This window comes from Equus quagga, chromosome 3 (assembly GCF_021613505.1).
Source record: "Equus quagga isolate Etosha38 chromosome 3, UCLA_HA_Equagga_1.0, whole genome shotgun sequence".
Taxonomy (NCBI): Eukaryota; Metazoa; Chordata; class Mammalia; order Perissodactyla; family Equidae; genus Equus; species Equus quagga.
This window is the reverse complement of record NC_060269.1, coordinates 14632453-14650366: the sequence shown is the minus strand read 5'-3', so window position 1 is coordinate 14650366 and position 17914 is coordinate 14632453. Positions and strand designations below refer to the sequence as shown.

The following is a 17914-nucleotide window of genomic DNA, read 5'->3' as shown; positions in this document are numbered from 1 at the left end:
TAGTGGTTTCTAAAACATTAGGTGCAGTGTGCACTCTGAAACTATATTCATTAGCTTTTCATACTTCGGTACATTTAAATCCACTGGTCGGTCTTATACTTTGAATGCATCTTTTACCCTTGCATGAATTTATAGCATCCTGTGATGGTCATATGAGATTATTGGTTCATTTGAATTATACAGATGTTCCAAATGTTGACACATTTTTCAATTTATCAAAGAAATCACATTTGTTAATATCACGGCTGATCTCATCAGAAAAGTTAAGTATTGCAAAGCTGTTAGGCTCACAGTGTCAGATACAAGTCTTCCAAAGTACTGATTTTCACTTGAAAGCTTGAACTTTATCATTGGTAGCAAATACTGTCAGTTGCTTTCCTTTGAAATGACGGGCTCACTTCCTTCAGTTTTTAAAAAATGTCCATGAAATACCCAAGTGCTAATAACAATAGTTGTTGATTGTTCTTTCATTCTTAAAAATAGTGTTTCTTGAAAAGAAGACATAGTTCAGCTCATAACTCAAACAATTTATACTAGTGCTTTTCCTCAAGACTGTTTCAGTATGCAGCACAAGTGCTTTATGCATCCTTCCTATTTTCCCACACTAAGTATTAAAAAGATGTACTCAAGGGTCGAGGTTTAATAAGAGTAATAATGTGATTGCTTCATCAAGGACATTCTTACATGAAACTGGATTTTTTGTTGTTGTTACTCTCAAATGGTGATGAAGATTACCGATTACGGGTATGGTTTGGTGTCATTGTTTTGATTCCTGTCAGACACTGGTAATTTTACCCACCGTTACTTCTTGCCATCATTGCAAATATCAACCTAGTGAAAAAGGAAAATAAAGACTTACTTAGAAAAATAATTTTGACCTAGCAGATTTCCTAAAAGGTTCTCATTGACGCCCAGGAGTCCAGGAACCACACTTTGGGAATCCCTGTAAAAGATTATTGTTTTACAAATTACTGGAATAGTATATTATCAAAAAATCAAAACCTTAATTAACTCTTAAGTATTTTTTCATCTGAAAAGTCTTTGTCTATACCAAAGATCCATAAATCTGAAAATGTGTACATAATTATTTGTGAATGTTCATTGTTCTGGAGAGAAAGTTCACAGCTTTAATCAAATACACAAAGGGGTTTGTGATTCCCTCAGAAGGTTAAGAATCAGTGGGCTAAGAACATGGTCTGTGCAATATCAACTTTTTGATATTTGAGACTTGTTTTATGTCCTAATACTTGGCCAATTATCTGATGTTCCTTTGTGCTTGAAAAGAACATTTATACTTTAATTCTTGGGATGAGTGACTTATTTATTTACACCCTCCCCCACATATATGTACATGCACACAACGTATACATATGTGCATATACAGTCATGCACTGCATAGCGATGTCTTGGTCAATGATGGATTGCATATACATATGAAGGTGGTCCCATAAGATTAGTAGTATAGCCTGGGTGTGTAGTTGGCTGTACTATCTAGGTTTGTGTAAGTACACCCTAGGATGTTTGCACAATGGCAAAATCACCTAATCACACATTTTTCTCAGAATGTCTGACTGTGTATTATATCACAAGTAGTTGTTTTTCTAACCTATATCCTTGTCTTTTGTCTTCTTGATTATAAATTTCTGAGAAAGAAGTGTTAAAATCTCCCTCTATATTTATTTCAAAATGATCCATTGGCCACATGCTGATAATTGTTGAAGCTGGGTGATGGATACATGAAAATTCATTATATTCTGTCTACTTTTGCATATGTTAAAATTTTTCCATTTAAAGGTTTAAAAATTTCAAGTAGGTCAGTCATAACTGTATTTGGTAATCTGTTTTGAAAGTTAATCTGAAAATGTTGTTGTGCTCCAGTTAAGAAAGTTACCTCCCTGCCATTTCTGTCCCTATTCTCTTGTTCTCTTTACATTGTAGGAACAGAATATATGGCTGACTACTTCTGTAACGATTCTCCATCTCCTTCTCTTTGGCCCTTTCCTATAAGTCTTTGAAAGATTATTTTTTGTGGGGTTGCCTTTTCTAGATTTTATGATCTCTACTTTTAAAATCATAATTTATATATTGAAAATCTTGTTTTCCCCATATGCAGTTACTAGGACATAATACTAGTAATTTTAGATTCTCTTCAATCTGTTACAGGTGGTCGTTGGAGATCATGATGGGGTAGTTATGTGCTTTGGCATGAAGAAGGGAGAAGCAGTGGTATGTATAGCTTTTTTGGGGGTGGGGCGTGGAAGGATTTTTTAAAAGAGAAATATGCTGCTTAGTGAATAACCCTAGATTAAAAATGGTCTAAAATACAATGAAAAATGGGTTGTGAGGGAAGTAGTTGTCTGAAGTATGAGGCTGCAGATAGCACAAGAGTCATTTGCTAGCTGTTTATAAAACACCTTTGACAGCCTAGGGAGATATATTAGTTTTCTTTGCTGTGTAACAAATTCCCTCAAATTTAGGGGCTTAAAACAACACACATTTATTATCTCACAGTTTCTGTGGGTCAGGAGTCCAGGCTCAAGGTCTCACATGGCTACACTGTAGATGTCAGCCGGGCTGTTCCTTTCTGGAGTTCGGGGTCCTATTTCACACTCACGTGGTTGGCAGAATTCAATTCCTTGCTTTTGTAAGACTGAGGTCCCCACCTTATTGCTGTCTGTGAGTCTAGGCCTGCTCTCAGCACCTTGAGGCCCCCGCAACTCCTTGCTATGTGATCCTCTCACAGGCCCTCTTGCAATATGGTGACCTGCTTCTTCAGGCCAGCAGGAAAATCTGTCCGGGCTGCTAGGACAGAGTCTTCTATAACAATGTAACATGGAAGTGGCTATCCCATCACCTTTGCCACTTAATGTAACCTGATCAAGGAAGTGATTATTACATCATCATATTCACAGACTATAGTTTACGAGTGTTGGGGTTGAGATTTGAACTCTTATATTCGTTATACGATATATGGAATTTACAAAAAGGTGAAGAGGGTGAAAACTATCAGAAACTCAGTATTTCCGTTATTCATATATCCTCTCAGATATTTTATTCTCTGTGTATAAAGTCATTGAGGGGGAGGTTAAGAAACTGATGTCAATAATAAAATGGAAAATAACCAGGAAGAAATTAATGATACAAATGTTTCCAATTAAATAGAGAGAGAGTAACTTATATATTCAGGTTCTCAGTAAATTCTATAGTCCTAAAATTTATAAAAATTATAGAGAAACCAGGAGAGATTAGTTTTAAAAAGATAATTAAAATATAAAAACATGTCCATTGGAATCAGCTAGGGAATCTTGTTAAAATGCAGATTCTCACTCAGTAGATCTGGGGATGGGCCTGAGATTGTGTATTTTTAATAAGGTTAGTGATGCTAATGCTGCTGCTTAGTGAACCCTACTTTGAGTTGCAAGACTTTAGATTTTAATGATGTCTTTGAAATATGTGTGGGAATAAATAGTCCAAAGTTTGAAGATATTTGACAAAAAACCAGACTCACTGAAGTAAATACTTTTGTGTCTAAAGGCGTTTCTATATAGTAGAACTATAATATTTTGTAAGTTTAAAATCACAGCATTTTTTACAGTAAAGGAAAATGCTTACAATAAATTTGTATACTTACATTTTTTCCCCAATGATTTTTGCAGACAGTGTTCAAGACTTTACCGGGGCAGAAGATTGCAAGACTGGAACTAGGAGGGGTTCTTAACACACCCCAGGAGAAAGTTTTTGTTGCTGCAGGATCTGAGATTAGAGGTTTTACAAAGAGAGGAAAACAGTTCCTCTCTTTTGAAACAAACCTCACTGAAAGCATTAAAGCCATGTATGTTTATTCTTTTTTAATTTTTACACATCCATTTATAATATTTTGGTTAGGTGACAAACATTTGATTAAGTAGCACTTTGGCCGTCAAAGTTAGTGACTACCAATAGGGTATAATTTTGAGTGAGTTAGGTAAGACTCTAAGTGAAAAATAGCTCCTTAATAGCTTCCTGATATGTGAAATTTTGCAATTAAAATTGTAGTTTTTGAATCATGGGGAGCTAGAAAGGGTTTTGAAAGTTCGTTTAATCCACTGTTCCTCAAACCTGCTACTTAGGAGAATCCTTTTGAAGCTTAAAACAATAGATTCCTTGTCCTACTTCATACCTGCAGGATCAGAATTATTAGGAGTAGGTTTAAAGGAAAAAGTTCTTCATTTGAATCCAATGCAGCCAGGTTATATCAGCAGCCAGATCTCGGTTTGGAAACTACTGATTGAGTCCAGAGTGCTGTATAATGCACAGCCGTCCTGCATAATTCTGTATAGTGCACAGCATATGTCTTGATGTCTAGGCTGTAAAACTTTGGCGAGATTAGATAAGAATTAAACAATGGCAAGTGGAAGTAATGTCAGTGATTTAGCAAGAATATTATACTTTTGAAATGCTTTTGTAGATAGATGTGGCCAGTGATAATGGTGAAATACTGAAATCAAAGTAATTAATTATTAGCATACCTCCACATTCAGAAAGGTATGTGGACAGAGATGGGAAGATAAGGAGTTTCCCAGCCAGTAGTCTCTTTAGGTAGTTTCTCAAATGTTTTTACTGCAGTGGCAGAGCTGGAATGGAAAGGTTCTTTATTCAATTTTTGAAAATGTATTATCTGAATCTCCACATTTAAAGATTGCATAGGAAAATAAGGTTATAACTTGAAAATATTCAATAAGGAAACTAACCACTTACAAAATTGGTTACCCCTCACACATCCTACCCTGCTTAATACTTCTGTCTGTCCCCACTCTTGTCAATAGTGACTGGCAAGTGGTGCTTTGGATAATACAATGCAAATATAATGCGGATACATTTCAAAATGAAATTTAAAATCTTGGAAAAGATATAGAATTTCATTAGGTGATAGAAATGATATTAAGAGGATTACTGAAATCATATGCAGAGCCACAAAGTGAGGCCACCTAAACAATAATTGAGGAAGATAAAATCAGTAAGAATCGTTACAGGATAAGGAATAATTTTAGTAGCTAGACCTTAGAGGTGGAGAAATAGGTGAAAGCTTCACATAAAATTACCCTGTTTATGATTACATGGTGATAGCAACCTAGACGTGAAAGATAATACACTAGTATATAAGTTTTTTCAAAAAATTTCAACTCCCCCAGTGAAAACTTGGTTCAATCTAAGCCTTTTCCAGGTAATTTAGTGTGATAGTGAGATGGCTAAACTCTAGAGCTAAAAACTACCTGAGCTGCAATCCACTCCACTGTCTGCTAGTTGTGTGCCGTGGACAGGCTACTGAACATTTATTATCCCCTGTAAAGAGGGCTAATCATGGCTCTAGTTTATGGAGCAGGAGCATTGAGCCAGTATGTGTAAATCACTTAGGACAGTGCTTGGCACGTAGCGCACGTTCGAAAAAGGTCCTTTTTGGCATATTAATCGTCTTCAGATACAGACAGTTAAATTATCATTATCTTGTCTTTATTTTCAGTTTTTCTGAGCTCAGCTTTTGAGAAGTCTGACACCTTAAGATCCTCATTTTTATCTTTCAAAATCAGTGTTAGACCAAAAGCCTAGAAATTAAGTTGGGGAAAGGGGAAGCTATATTCTCTGAGTCTGTGCTCAAATAATAGTAAACTCTGTAAATAAACTTTGATTTTTATCTCTGAAAAATTCAGGAGTTTCCTATGCTTATTTTTTAAAATATAGATATATTAAGTTACTTTTAATTTTCTCAGGCACATATCTGGCTCAGACCTCTTTCTCAGTGCAAGTTACATCTATAACCATTATTGTGACTGCAAAGACCAACATTATTACCTTTCTGGAGACAAAATCAATGACATCATCTGCCTGCCAGTGGAAAGATTGCCTCGTATTACACCAGTACTGGCCTGCCAGGACAGAGTTCTCAGAGTTTTACAGGTTGCTGTTTGCATTTTTATAATTTTTCATAACTTAGGTAAATGAATATTGATGAACAATGTATACTTGAGATAAATTACTTTAGTGATCATTGCCACTTTAAATGTCCTACTTAAAATTATAACTGGAAAAAAATTTTAATATTTTAATTGATAAACCAGTTTTTTTTGTTTGAGGCAAATGTGTTGAGATCTTTGGCAAGTGTGTAGAGAGGCATATATGGAAAAAAGGGTACTTCCCCCCCGCTATGCATCACTTCTGAGCTAGTACAATTGGAATAGAGTACCTTTGCTGCAGAGAACCCATCCCAGCTTTTCTTTTTTTATTGTTTTCTTTCTCCATCACCCTACCCTCTCCCAAAAACTCAAAGTGAAGGAGGAAATGGGGTTGGAGAGATGGCGTTAGGCTTTAACAAGGGATAGTTGAGGGCAGGGTTGTATCATTTGAGTTTATTTTGTGTTTATGACACTATGTGGGGCACAATAAGCACTCGGTAAGTTTTTGTTGGATAAGTGAGTGAGTGATAGAGGAAAAAATCGTTTTATTGTCCTTATATTTCTGTGAAAAACCATGATTGGCTGAAACAACTGCTTAAGGTCATTGTTATTAGTAATAGTTACAACTATGTCTTCTTGAAAGTGACTTTCAATACAATACACATACACACATCAGGACCCATAAAAAAAGTTTAAATGTAAATAACATATAGCAGGTGGAAAAACTTAAGCTGATGGTGAAAGTGTAGTTGAATAAAAAGTCTAGCTGTTTATTCTGTGCAACCACAGGCTGTCTCACTCTTTGGAATTTCATATCCAGATGGCCATTTCTTGGCATCATCTCTTTTATAGAAGGAAAAATCCAGTGGTTCTGTGAGCTTGTTTTTTTTTCCTACGAGGAAGTAATGTTCAAGGTTCATTCTGGAGGCATGGATGATTAATTTCTCCCCTAGCCTCTGCACCCAAATGTCAATTGCTTGAATAAGGCTTTTAACAGGAGCTGGCTAATGTTCAGTTAGACATTGGTCTGGCTGAATTCTAGGATTCTACTTTAACAAGAGATTCATATATTTATTGTAAAAAAAAAATCACTAAGGATTTGTGAAAGTAAAAAGCTGAAGTCTTTCCTCTGTCCTGCACGCTTCTCTTCTACTCCCCATCTGCCTTTGTAGGAAATTCGTTGCCCCAGAGGTAGCCTTTTTAAAACAATTTTGTGCATATTCTTTTGTGTTTATATAGTTATATGTAGATATCTGAGAATTTGTAAATGTTATTTTAAATAAAAGATAAAGCATATGGCTCTCCTATGTGTTCTCTATATATATTTAAATTTTTTTGACAAAAATGATATCCTATCCTATTTACTATAATTTTACAAATTTTTTTATTGAATGATTTATTGTAGTTTTTTTCTGTGTGAGTGTAAGTACTTCTACCTCATTCTTTAACAGCTTCACAAATACTATATACTAAATTAAAGCATTAAGTGGTGAAACTGAAACAATGACAAATAAAAGGACCCAACTTGTTTTCTCATCTAAATAGCAGGTCACTCTGCCTCTCACTGGAGTAGGCTTTGGAAATACCCAAAGGCAAGGCCAAAATTTTCCTTAGGTAACTTTGGATCTGTTTAAATGTTTGATTGTGCTCTAAGTGAAAGCCCTCAAGTTAGAGAGGACAGAAGAAACAGCTCGTTTCTGGAAAGTTTACATTGGAAAACTTACCAGTGTCAAGTTTTCAGGCAGACAAAGTATTTAGAATGAAAAGTATTGAAAGTGAAAGATACTTTAAATATTTCTTTCCTTGATCTTTGTATTTCATATATATTTTATTTTAAAATGAGATAACATATGCAAAATTGCTAACAAATGCAAGTTAACATTCATGAGCTAATTTTTTCAGCAGTTTTATTCTAGAGTACTCAATATGAATATTGATGTTATCTATGAGTGCCTATATTATTTTAAATTTGTATTTTGTTTCAGTTTTAAAATACTTATTCTCCTTCAGGGATCTGACGTAATGTATGAAATTGAAGTTCCTGGCCCACCTACTGTTTTAGCGCTACACAACGGAAATGGCGGTAACCAGGATTTCACTTTTCACAGTCAAATAAGGGAGTGCATTATGTTAGTTATGTCTAGATCTTTCAGGGTTTTAGTAATTTAAATATGTATTAAGTGAAAATGGCAAATTGTAGAAACAACAGGAATTGGAATCGAGACAGTTGTCTTCTGATAACTTGCCAGTAACTAACAGTAATGAGTTATTGGACTTTAATTTTCAGTTTCCTCATCTTAATAGCAGATGATGAGGAGGACTCTTATCTTAATGGTTATAAAATTCTGTAGATATATAAGCATCCTCCAAAATTGTTTTCTGTCTTTTTTAATATTTTTAAGTGAGATTTTTACATGAAGGTCAATATATGCAAAGATATTTTAATTTCAAATAGATATTATAAGTTGTGGGATCAATATAATATGTTGACTTTAATTATAACAAGGTGACTCTGGAGAAGACCTCATGTTTGGAACATCAGATGGAAAACTTGGGCTTATTCAGATCACTACATCTAAACCGATACATAAATGGGAGATTCGAAATGAGAAAAAGAGGGGAGGTATGTTTTTGATGTAGTTCAGATTCTGAAATTTCAGTGATTATTAAATAAAATATCCTAGATTCTATAATTCATTCTGTTTTATTTATTCATAATACATGGCGGACTTAGCTTAGCAATTCCCAGGGCCACCTCGGATTTATTTACTATTTGTTCATTTAGCACGTGTACCATACTTTAGGCATAATTTTTTTTAAGTAAGAAATGCTAATAGTAATTTGAGATAGATAGGCTTTTATGGGCTAATGTCCATCTGTAACATCATTCTATGCTCAAAACCATTTTTCATTGTTTGGTGTAGGGAATTAATTGAAATTTGGGAGTTCTTGGTGTTAGGCAAGGAAGAAGTGCAATGGGTCAGGGAATATTCCTGTTTCCTAAGAAACTTATCCATTCTAAGTATATCTGATCTGTATCTGACTTGGTAGGCAATGAAATGGCCATTTATAGGTACAGCTTATTTATCCGTATGTTCATTTATTCCTTCAACAAATACTTGTTAGGGGAGACTGGATAAGCAAATGAATAAGATAACTTCAGCTATTCACCTGAAGAAAATATAACAGGGTAATATATTAGAGAATGATGGATGGAAGGGTGAAGGGCAACTTTTATACTGGGTAGTCATGGAAGGCTTCTTATAAGAGATGAAATTTGAACTGAGATCTGGTTGATAAGAAAAGGAGTTAGTAATGTAAAGAACTGAGGGAAAAGAATGTTCCAAGAGAAAAAAAATAAAGGCAAATGACTTGGGGCAGAGATAAACTTGATTCATTTGAGGAGCAGTAGGAAGACGAGTGTGGCTAGATGCATTAGCATGGCATGAGATAAAGTCAGAGAGATAGAGTAGGGCCAAATCATGTAGGTCTGTGTGGGTCATACAGAGCCTTGGAAAAGGGTTTGAATTTTAATCTAAGTACAGTAGGAAGTCATTGGAGAATTGTAAATGGGGGTATGACGGGATCTAATTTACCAAAACAAAACAAACAAAAATCACTCCATGAAGAATGGATTTTGGCGGAAGCAGGTCAAGGTTGGAAGCATGGAGATCAGTTGGGAAGTTATAGTTATAGTTGTTATAATTTATCCTGGTGTAGGCTAGAGATACTGGTAACCTAGACTAGGCTAATAGTAGTTGGAAATGGAAAGAAGGAGACAATTTCAATATATATTTTGGTGATAGAGCAGATAGAATTTGCTAATGGGTTTGATGTAGGAAGTGAGAAAAAGAGATGCAGTCTAGATTTTTGGCCTGAGCAACTGGGTGGTATCATACTGAGGTAAGGGGAGAATGGGGAAGGAGCACTGTTGATGGGATGTGATAAAGAGGGGAATTAAGAATTTTGTTCCGGGCATGGAAAGTTTGAGATGCAAATGGATGTCTAAGAGAAGTTGCTGAATAGGAACTTGGGTATATGAGTCTCAAGCTCTGGGGAGAGACCAGAGCTGGAGATGTAAATTTAGGGGCTGTTGCCATATAGGTTATGTTTAAAGCCTTGGAAATGAATGAATGTGGATGGAAAAGAGAAGGATACCTGATTATGCTCAAAGTTTTTTGTTTTTTCTTCCATTCTGATTTGGTATATACATTTTTTTCATTCTTACTTGGTATATAATTGACTATAATGTTAGTTTTATTAATAACTTAGCGCATGTTATCATTTTTTTTAAAGGTATTTTGTGTGTGGACAACTTTGACATTGTGGGTGATGGAGTTAAAGATTTACTTGTTGGGAGAGATGATGGAATGGTGGAAGTGTATAGTTTTGATAATGCAAATGAGCCTGTTCTACGATTCGATCAGGTTAGTTTATTTTAAAAAATACTATATATTCTTATTATTCATCAAATAGTTATAGAGATGGCTATGATAGTTTGAGTTTTCTTAGATGAAATATATTAAAATCTTGTGTTTGGCTTAAAATATTGCTGCTTTGATGTTATCGAAATCTTGTCTAGACTGCTCTTGTGTTTGAACAGTAGACTATTCCCTTCAAGCTGAATAATAAATTACTTCTTCATTTGGTTTCTAAATATTGTATATCTAAAGTATTAAATATTTTGCCTTAGTTTCTATAAGTAGAAACTAAGTATAAAGTAGTTTCTGTAGTAGATTACAGCAGTTACATTTATGTGTTTGGGTGACATATATGAGACCATGTTGTTTTAAAGTAATAAGGTTTTAGGAATAAACTTCATATTGTTAGGACAATGTAAAAAAATATCTTTAAGCAGAAAGGGAAAAACAGCAGTTTCACTTCTATCCACCCGAAAATCAGCTATGTAAGAAGAAATATTAGATAAGAGTAATTTTTAGTTCCAAATTTTAAATGTAATTAAGCTTTTTTATCCCAAGGTACAAAGTCATATGGAGAGTCAAGCTGGTATAAATGGAATCTTTCATTTTCCTGAAGTGGTGTTCTCCAGTCCGGAGTTTCCCCATGCTGCCTCACGCAGGATGCATTGAGACTCTTGTTTTTTTTTTTTCAAAGCCACAACTCATTATCAACCTTTCTTTCTTTGTCTATTTTCTCTAATAGTGGTCCCTCCCAGTCCCAACTTTAACTGAAGATTGTCAAATGCAGATGTTTTGGTGCATAGATAAAGTATATTATGTAGATAATATGGGGATAAAAACACTATACAACTTATTTTCTGGATTTATCTCATATTTGTTTATCTTATTTTGGTGTAAAAAGTCATCTTGCTAATGATGCAAATAATAGTTTAGGCTTAAAAGTATATAATACTTCTTTGTTGGTGATCTCCTATTTTTTTCTCATCAACCCCTGAGAAATTTTCCTATTTAGACCCCAAATCTCCTCTTTGACTTCTATTCCAAAGCCCAGTTATGACATAGCATTTCCCTCCTCTGCCAGGTATGGCGCTAAGAAATTCTGTCTTCCAACTCTTTGTCTAATGACAGAAGTACTGCTCTCAGATTATGCTAAGGCTGCGAATATATGCTGCCTCATCTTGGATTCATGATGTCACTCTCTTTATTGTTTTCCTAATCAGGAGAAGACATGTTATCTGACAGAGTCTGGACTGATAGTTGATTAATCAAAAAAGTTAAGGAGCAAATCATAAAAAGAGAATCTCTCTCTCTCTATATATATTTATGTCTCTCTCTCTCTCTATATATATACACCTTAAACATCATATTTTAACTTGTAAATATATATTCATTTGCCAATGTTTTGAGGAATGACCAAAGTCTTCTTTTGTGAGTTTAGGTCCCTTAATCGGCATTCCATGTTGTTGCTTACGTAGACCACGTCTCTACTAGATCGTCTGGTGTCTCCTATTTTATGGCTATATGACTGTTTGTTTTACATATGAGTTGAATTAGCTAAATCTGCCAATCTAAGATTTTTAGAGAAATGTATTTGAAGTATATAAGATAAATGAATTTCATTGAAATGTATTGGGGCTGGCCTGGTGGCGCAGCGGTTAAGTGCACACTTTCCACTTCAGCGGCCGGGGGTTCGCTGGTTCAGATCCCAGGTGCGGACATGGCACCGCTTGGCACGCCATGGTGTGGTAGGCGTCCCACGTGTAAAGTAGAGGAAGATGGGCATGGATGTTAGCTCAGGGCCAGGCTTCCTCAGCAAAAAGAGGAGGATTGGCAGTGGTTAGCTCAGGGCTAATCTTCCTCAAGAAAAATGTAGAAATTAACAGTTTTTTAACTTTTTCTTAATAAGGTTAAGTAAGATACTTCTAAGCGAGTAAAAGTTAGGGTTAATAGTTACTCAATAAACCATTTAAAAAGTGAGGATGTGTGTACCTCTGTTGTCCAGGTAAAACATCCTTCTATAAATCAAATGGTGTCTGATGTTTTGCTTTCAATAAGTGGAAGGAGGACCTAATCAAGTTGTCAGATGAAATGTCATTAAAAAAATGTTTTGGTGATAGATTGGTTGGTGATTTTAGGTAGATAACTTGGAAGATGTTTAAACAATTGAGTGAATTTTCAGCAACAAAATTTCTTTAATTCTCATCAACATCTTTATGTGACTAAGGTTGAACAGTACTTCTATCTATGAAAATGGAAAATAGAAATAGAACTGATGTTGAACCCAGTCTCACTCTAGCAATATGTAAATGATATTGATTTGTGATACATGAATAATTTGGAAGGAAAAAAGTCCCATTCATCTCACAAGATACATTTCCTATTGAATTTCGCTTTTGTCAAACTTGTATATTTGTCTTATCAATTGTGTGTACTAATAATTATAATGATAGAAATTTCTAATGTTGAGAGCTTTATGATCACAGAAGATAAAAATTTCAATTTATCATTTTTTGGTTTCAGAGAAGTATAAAAGAATTTCAGGTATATGAGTACATTACATTAAGATAAATGTATGTGGGGGAAGTGGAATGAAAGTAAAAGTGCAAGAAGAAGGAACAGTGTAAAATTTCCAACTGTTAAAGAAGGATCTGTTTCTTCATTTTTTAAGTCGATGATTATGTGTATAAATTTGTCCTGGTATTTAGACTAATGGGTATGGTTATAGGATGTGACAGTTTCATTTTAAAATGATAATAGAAGTTACATTCTTTGTAACTATTTACAATTGTGATGAAAAATCTAAAGGTGAGCTTAAAAATATAGAGAGATGCATAGTCTTTTCAGAATTACTTTAATGGGAACATGTACAAAAAAGTTTGAAGATTTCTAGTGTATGTGAGATTCACTGGGACATTTATTAAAAATGCACCTATGAAGCTAACTTTATGCAAACTTATAATCAAAGCTTTGTTACTTGATTCTCTTACGTAATCAGCCTCAGGAACAGCTAAGATAGCCTGATTTGCAGAATAACTCAGAGGTCTGCCTCCTTCGGGGAAGGTTAAGAGAATTAGTGTGTTTACTGCCAGAGTCCGTTCTCTCCACCTTCTCCTTTAAAACAACGGTTCTTATCCTTGCCTGATAAGAATTATGTAGCAGAGTTTTCAAACTACTGGTCAAAACCTATTAGTGAGTTGCCAGCTCATTTTTTTTTTTAATGAAATAGGTTAGAGTAGAATATATCAGAGTACAATGCAAACCCTTTAAATTGTATGTTCGTGTGTATTCATGTGTGAATGTATACCAGCTTGCAATATAAAATTTATTGCTTGCTTTCCAAATACCTTGAAAGCCACTGACCTAGAGTGCTTGTTAAAAATACAGATCCCTACTTGACTAGTTGAAGTATTGCTTAAAGGAGATATAAACCCTGAACTATCTGAGAAACTTGGTTTCTGTCATTAGTAGCAAATTTCCTAAAGCTTCCATATAGGCTATCATCTTCTTTAGTCATCTAAAAAACTATTTGGAGGGGCCGGCCCCATGGTCGAGTGGTTACAATTCTGCACACTCTGCCTCGATGGGCTGGGTTTATGTGGTTCAGATCCTGGGTGCAGACCTACTCCACTCATCAGCCATGCTGTGGAGGCATCCCACATCCAAAGTAGAGGAGGACTGGCACAGATGTTAGCTCAGGGCTCATCTCCCTCACCGAAACAAAAAGAAAAACAAAAACTATTTGGAGAAAACAGGAGAGGTGGTCTGTGGAATTCAGATAATAGACTAACTGTATTGAGAGTTTTGCTTATATAATTTTTTTAAAAAAACTTTTTTCTTTATATAAATAATCTATTTTTGCTCATTAGATGACTACTGTAGCTGAGTGGTACACACAAATAGATGAGTCACTTTCAATCTTCTTTCTTGAGATTTAAAAACACTGGAATTTTCTGCCATTTCTGCAGGATTTTTGCCTTTCCAATCAGTGTCTGCATGTAATAAGTCCTCAGTAGTCTGTGTTGAAGTCTGGAGACAGGAAAATAAGTTTTGTGGCTTATCTTAACATCTGTGAAATGTTTAGTTATTAATGAAGTGCTTGATCTTAAATTTGTTTTAGGCGTTGTCTGAAAGTGTCACATCTATCCAGGGTGGTTGTGTAGGGAAAGATGGCTATGATGAAATCGTGGTATCCACATATTCAGGTAAGGTAAATGGTGCTTGGTAGTTGAAGAAAGAATCAGTAATAAAAATATAAGTTTAATAAATGGCTTTTAATGACTATTTTTTAAAAAAGTATTATTAGTAAGTCACTCTTACCTACAGCATTAAAAGCTGTATTGGTTAAAAAATAAGGAGAGAAGCGGGGTATTGATTTATAAAATAGCTAATATTTGAATACTTTTTAGGAGTGCTCATCAGCATGTCTCTAGTATCCTTGAAAATTAAATGATGTTCTTTGGTTTAAAAGAAGTATTTACTGAAATTTATGTTTTGTTACTGTGTACATTTCTTATAAAAACTCGCTTGTTTTTGAGTAGGTTATTTTTGCATTCTTGTAATAGTCATATGAGAATTTCACTTTCCGTGAAAGTAGTTTTTGGAAGACAATTCTTATTCATCAGCTATTTTTGCATTTGCTAGAATGTGTTGACTTATTCCATACTTGAAAACTAAAACTGTAAATTAAGAAGTGAAAGGTTTCCTTAATCATAGTATTATAGCGTTTCAGGCAAAACAAAAATAGTATCACAAAATGCTTAAGTAATTTCTTTATAGTTTAAATATTTTCCAGCTTGATTTCTTCTGTGTGTTTTGTTTTGTTTTTTGAAGAGAAATAAGTCCTAAGACCAAGTGAGGTTGATGTTGGTGGACAAGGGGGCATGTATATTGGGGTTTCTTTTAACACCAGCAGCACTTAATGGTACACAATTGTAATTCATCACTGCAGGCTGGGTTACAGGTCTGACAACAGAGCCTATTCATAAGGAAAGTGGACCAGGAGAAGAACTAAAAATTAATCAGGAGATGCAGAATAAAATTTCTTCTTTACGGTAATTTTGGATTTTTTGACTCTTTTTTTCATTTCATGAAGTGTGTTGTTTTTTATTACTTATAGATGCAGTATATTTTATTGGAAGGAATTATACAGTTAATTAGTTTATCACCTTTTTAAGTTAAAGTTTATCAGTTTGAGAAAATTAGCAGTAAGTGCTGATTAATATTTTAGAGTTCGAAATATACTTTTTATACGTTTTATTCTATACTGACTTTTTCTTAGATCAAGAATTGTATTTTTTTCATTTGTTTAGTTATGGCTAGTTGTAGTGTTTTGTTTTGTTTTCACATGTTAGAAAGAAACCAACACAGATGGTTCTGTTCCTCATTAATTCTAATATTCACTGCTCCTGGGGACCCTTCTGAATCTGTAACTTTGGCTTATAAGTTTTCTTACTGGAAATGAATAATGTTGACTCCCTAAGACACAACAATTGCTTTTGTGGCCTTTTCAACTTGACCAGTCCTGTGGAAAAAGTACCCCAGCCTCAAGTAAAAGTGCTTCCTACACAGAGGAAGTGGGATTTGCTGAAATTTTTAATGACTGCTCTCTCTACTTCAACCCTGGCCAGCCTCTTGGGGTAGGGAGGGCTGAATTTTTTTGGTGGTAGTTGAGAGCTACAGAAGTTTTTAAGGCAGCAAAATGCCACAAGTACTAGTTCACTAAAGCCATACCACAAGTTCACCACAAGCCAGTTCACCAAAGCCACCAGAAGAGCAAATTCTAGTGTTCGCACAACAAGGATACCAAGCAGAGTTAATGGCTACTATCTCACATCCTCAGTCCACTACCTTATCTTTATAACTAAGTCTGCCCCCTCCTGATACCACTGGAATGTAAGCTCATGCGAAGCTTATGTCTGTTTTGCTCATTCAGCAGCTGGAACATAGGTACATAGGAGGCACTCAGTAAATGTTTCTTGTGTGAGTGAATCTTTTCCTTTGTTCATTGCACAGATCCCTTCCAAGCTCCTCCCCCGACTTTTCCCCCTAAGTTGGGGCTAGCTAAGGCTCATGTTGGTCTACCCCAATTACTATTTGCTTCATTTGCATATGGCCTTTCCCCTTAACTGGAGAGACTCTTAAGTTCAATCTCAGCCGAATCCTCTCCAGCACTTGGAAGAACATCAGCTGTACCACTGGCTCTTGATCGTCCTTGTAGCCTCCAAAATGTTAATACTGTGCAGCCTCCTCCTTATTTTGTCTGTCTCCCCTAATGTCTTACTGAAAGGTACATGTTTACTGGTTTCACACATTCTGTATTTTACATATTTGCTCATTAAATCTAGTATGTTCCTCTGCCCCATTATAATCAGTTTCTCTTCTGATTAGTACTCCATGTAACTAAGCAGATTAGCATGTTACAATTGATTATCGTGTATAGAATTAACTGAATATTTACCTGGCTTGATACTTAGAACTCTTTATTAATATTGATGGTATGGGACTGAGAAGATGTGTTAATTTTTAGATCAGAGATAAAGTGGAATCATTTGGTCAGTCACAGAAGCAAAAATTTTGTTCCTATTAGTGTTAATAGTTCTATCTCAGTCAATAAAAATCCACTTTGCAGAAGTAAATGTCTCAAATTTTTATAAACATTCTAAGAACCCCAAATGTTCACACTTATAGATGACACAGGTGGATATATCTTCCTCTAGGAGTGAGTTGGAACATCTGCAGCTTAAGGTGCTACAGGAAAGAGAGAAATATCAACAGTCTTCTCAATCAAGCAAAGCAAAGTCAGCAGTTCCTTCATTTAGCATAAATGACAAATTTACATTAAATAAAGATGATGCCAGCTACAGTCTTACCTTAGAGGTGCAGACAGCAATAGATAATGTCTTAATACAGGTAAGCAAAGTGTCTAATTTCTTTGTTTTATGACTGGATCCATTTTGTAAACCAGTCATATGCACTAATTATTATTGAACACTTTTAGTTTTAGGCAGTAATTTGAAATGTTTATCTTTTAAATGTTATATTTAGTTTAGATAGTAATTTTAAAGGTTTATCTTAATCTTCCATTAGATAATCAGCTTGCTCATAGATTATCTAAATTATATCTTTACTTTTTATTTATCCTGTACATGTTAAACAAAAGACTGATGGACTTAAGTTTCAGGAAGTCAAAAGGGGCACTTAAGGATTTTGTTCTTTGGCTAAGCTTTAGGAGAATCTTAACAGAGGTGCAACTTTAATGCTGGTATTCGAACCTTTTTTTAAGCTCCAAATATTAAAATGATAGCTCACAGCACAGCTTGCTCATTAACGATCAGGTTCTAGGTTGATCAGTTGGCTGAGTAGATAATCCCAAAGTTTAGGTAAAATTTAGGGATAATAATATACAACTCCGTTCATCAATATATTTAGTTATTTTTCCTTTCAATTGGAAGATTTTCAGGGAGTGGAAAAGGATGATAGTAGAATGAATGGAAAACAAGCAAAAGATGGACAATGCATCAGAAAATGAGAAAGAAATAAACAGGAAGAAGAAGACAAGGTTTA

At 34.8% G+C, this 17914-nt stretch overlaps 1 protein-coding gene across 3 annotated transcripts in view; it reads left to right on the top strand.

The window, feature by feature from the left end:
- The window catches only part of BBS7 (Bardet-Biedl syndrome 7), a 35435-nt gene that overhangs the window by 3202 nt on the left and 14319 nt on the right, over positions 1-17914 (top strand). For all 3 annotated transcript variants that reach the window (XM_046657048.1, XM_046657047.1, XM_046657050.1), the window contains exons 3-11: positions 2164-2226; positions 3657-3832; positions 5748-5934; positions 7941-8013; positions 8437-8553; positions 10227-10357; positions 14469-14553; positions 15300-15402; positions 17068-17260. In XM_046657048.1, coding sequence (XP_046513004.1) covers positions 2164-2226; positions 3657-3832; positions 5748-5934; positions 7941-8013; positions 8437-8553; positions 10227-10357; positions 14469-14553; positions 15300-15402; positions 17068-17260 — 1128 coding nt within the window. The remainder of the gene's footprint in view (positions 1-2163; positions 2227-3656; positions 3833-5747; positions 5935-7940; positions 8014-8436; positions 8554-10226; positions 10358-14468; positions 14554-15299; positions 15403-17067; positions 17261-17914) is intronic.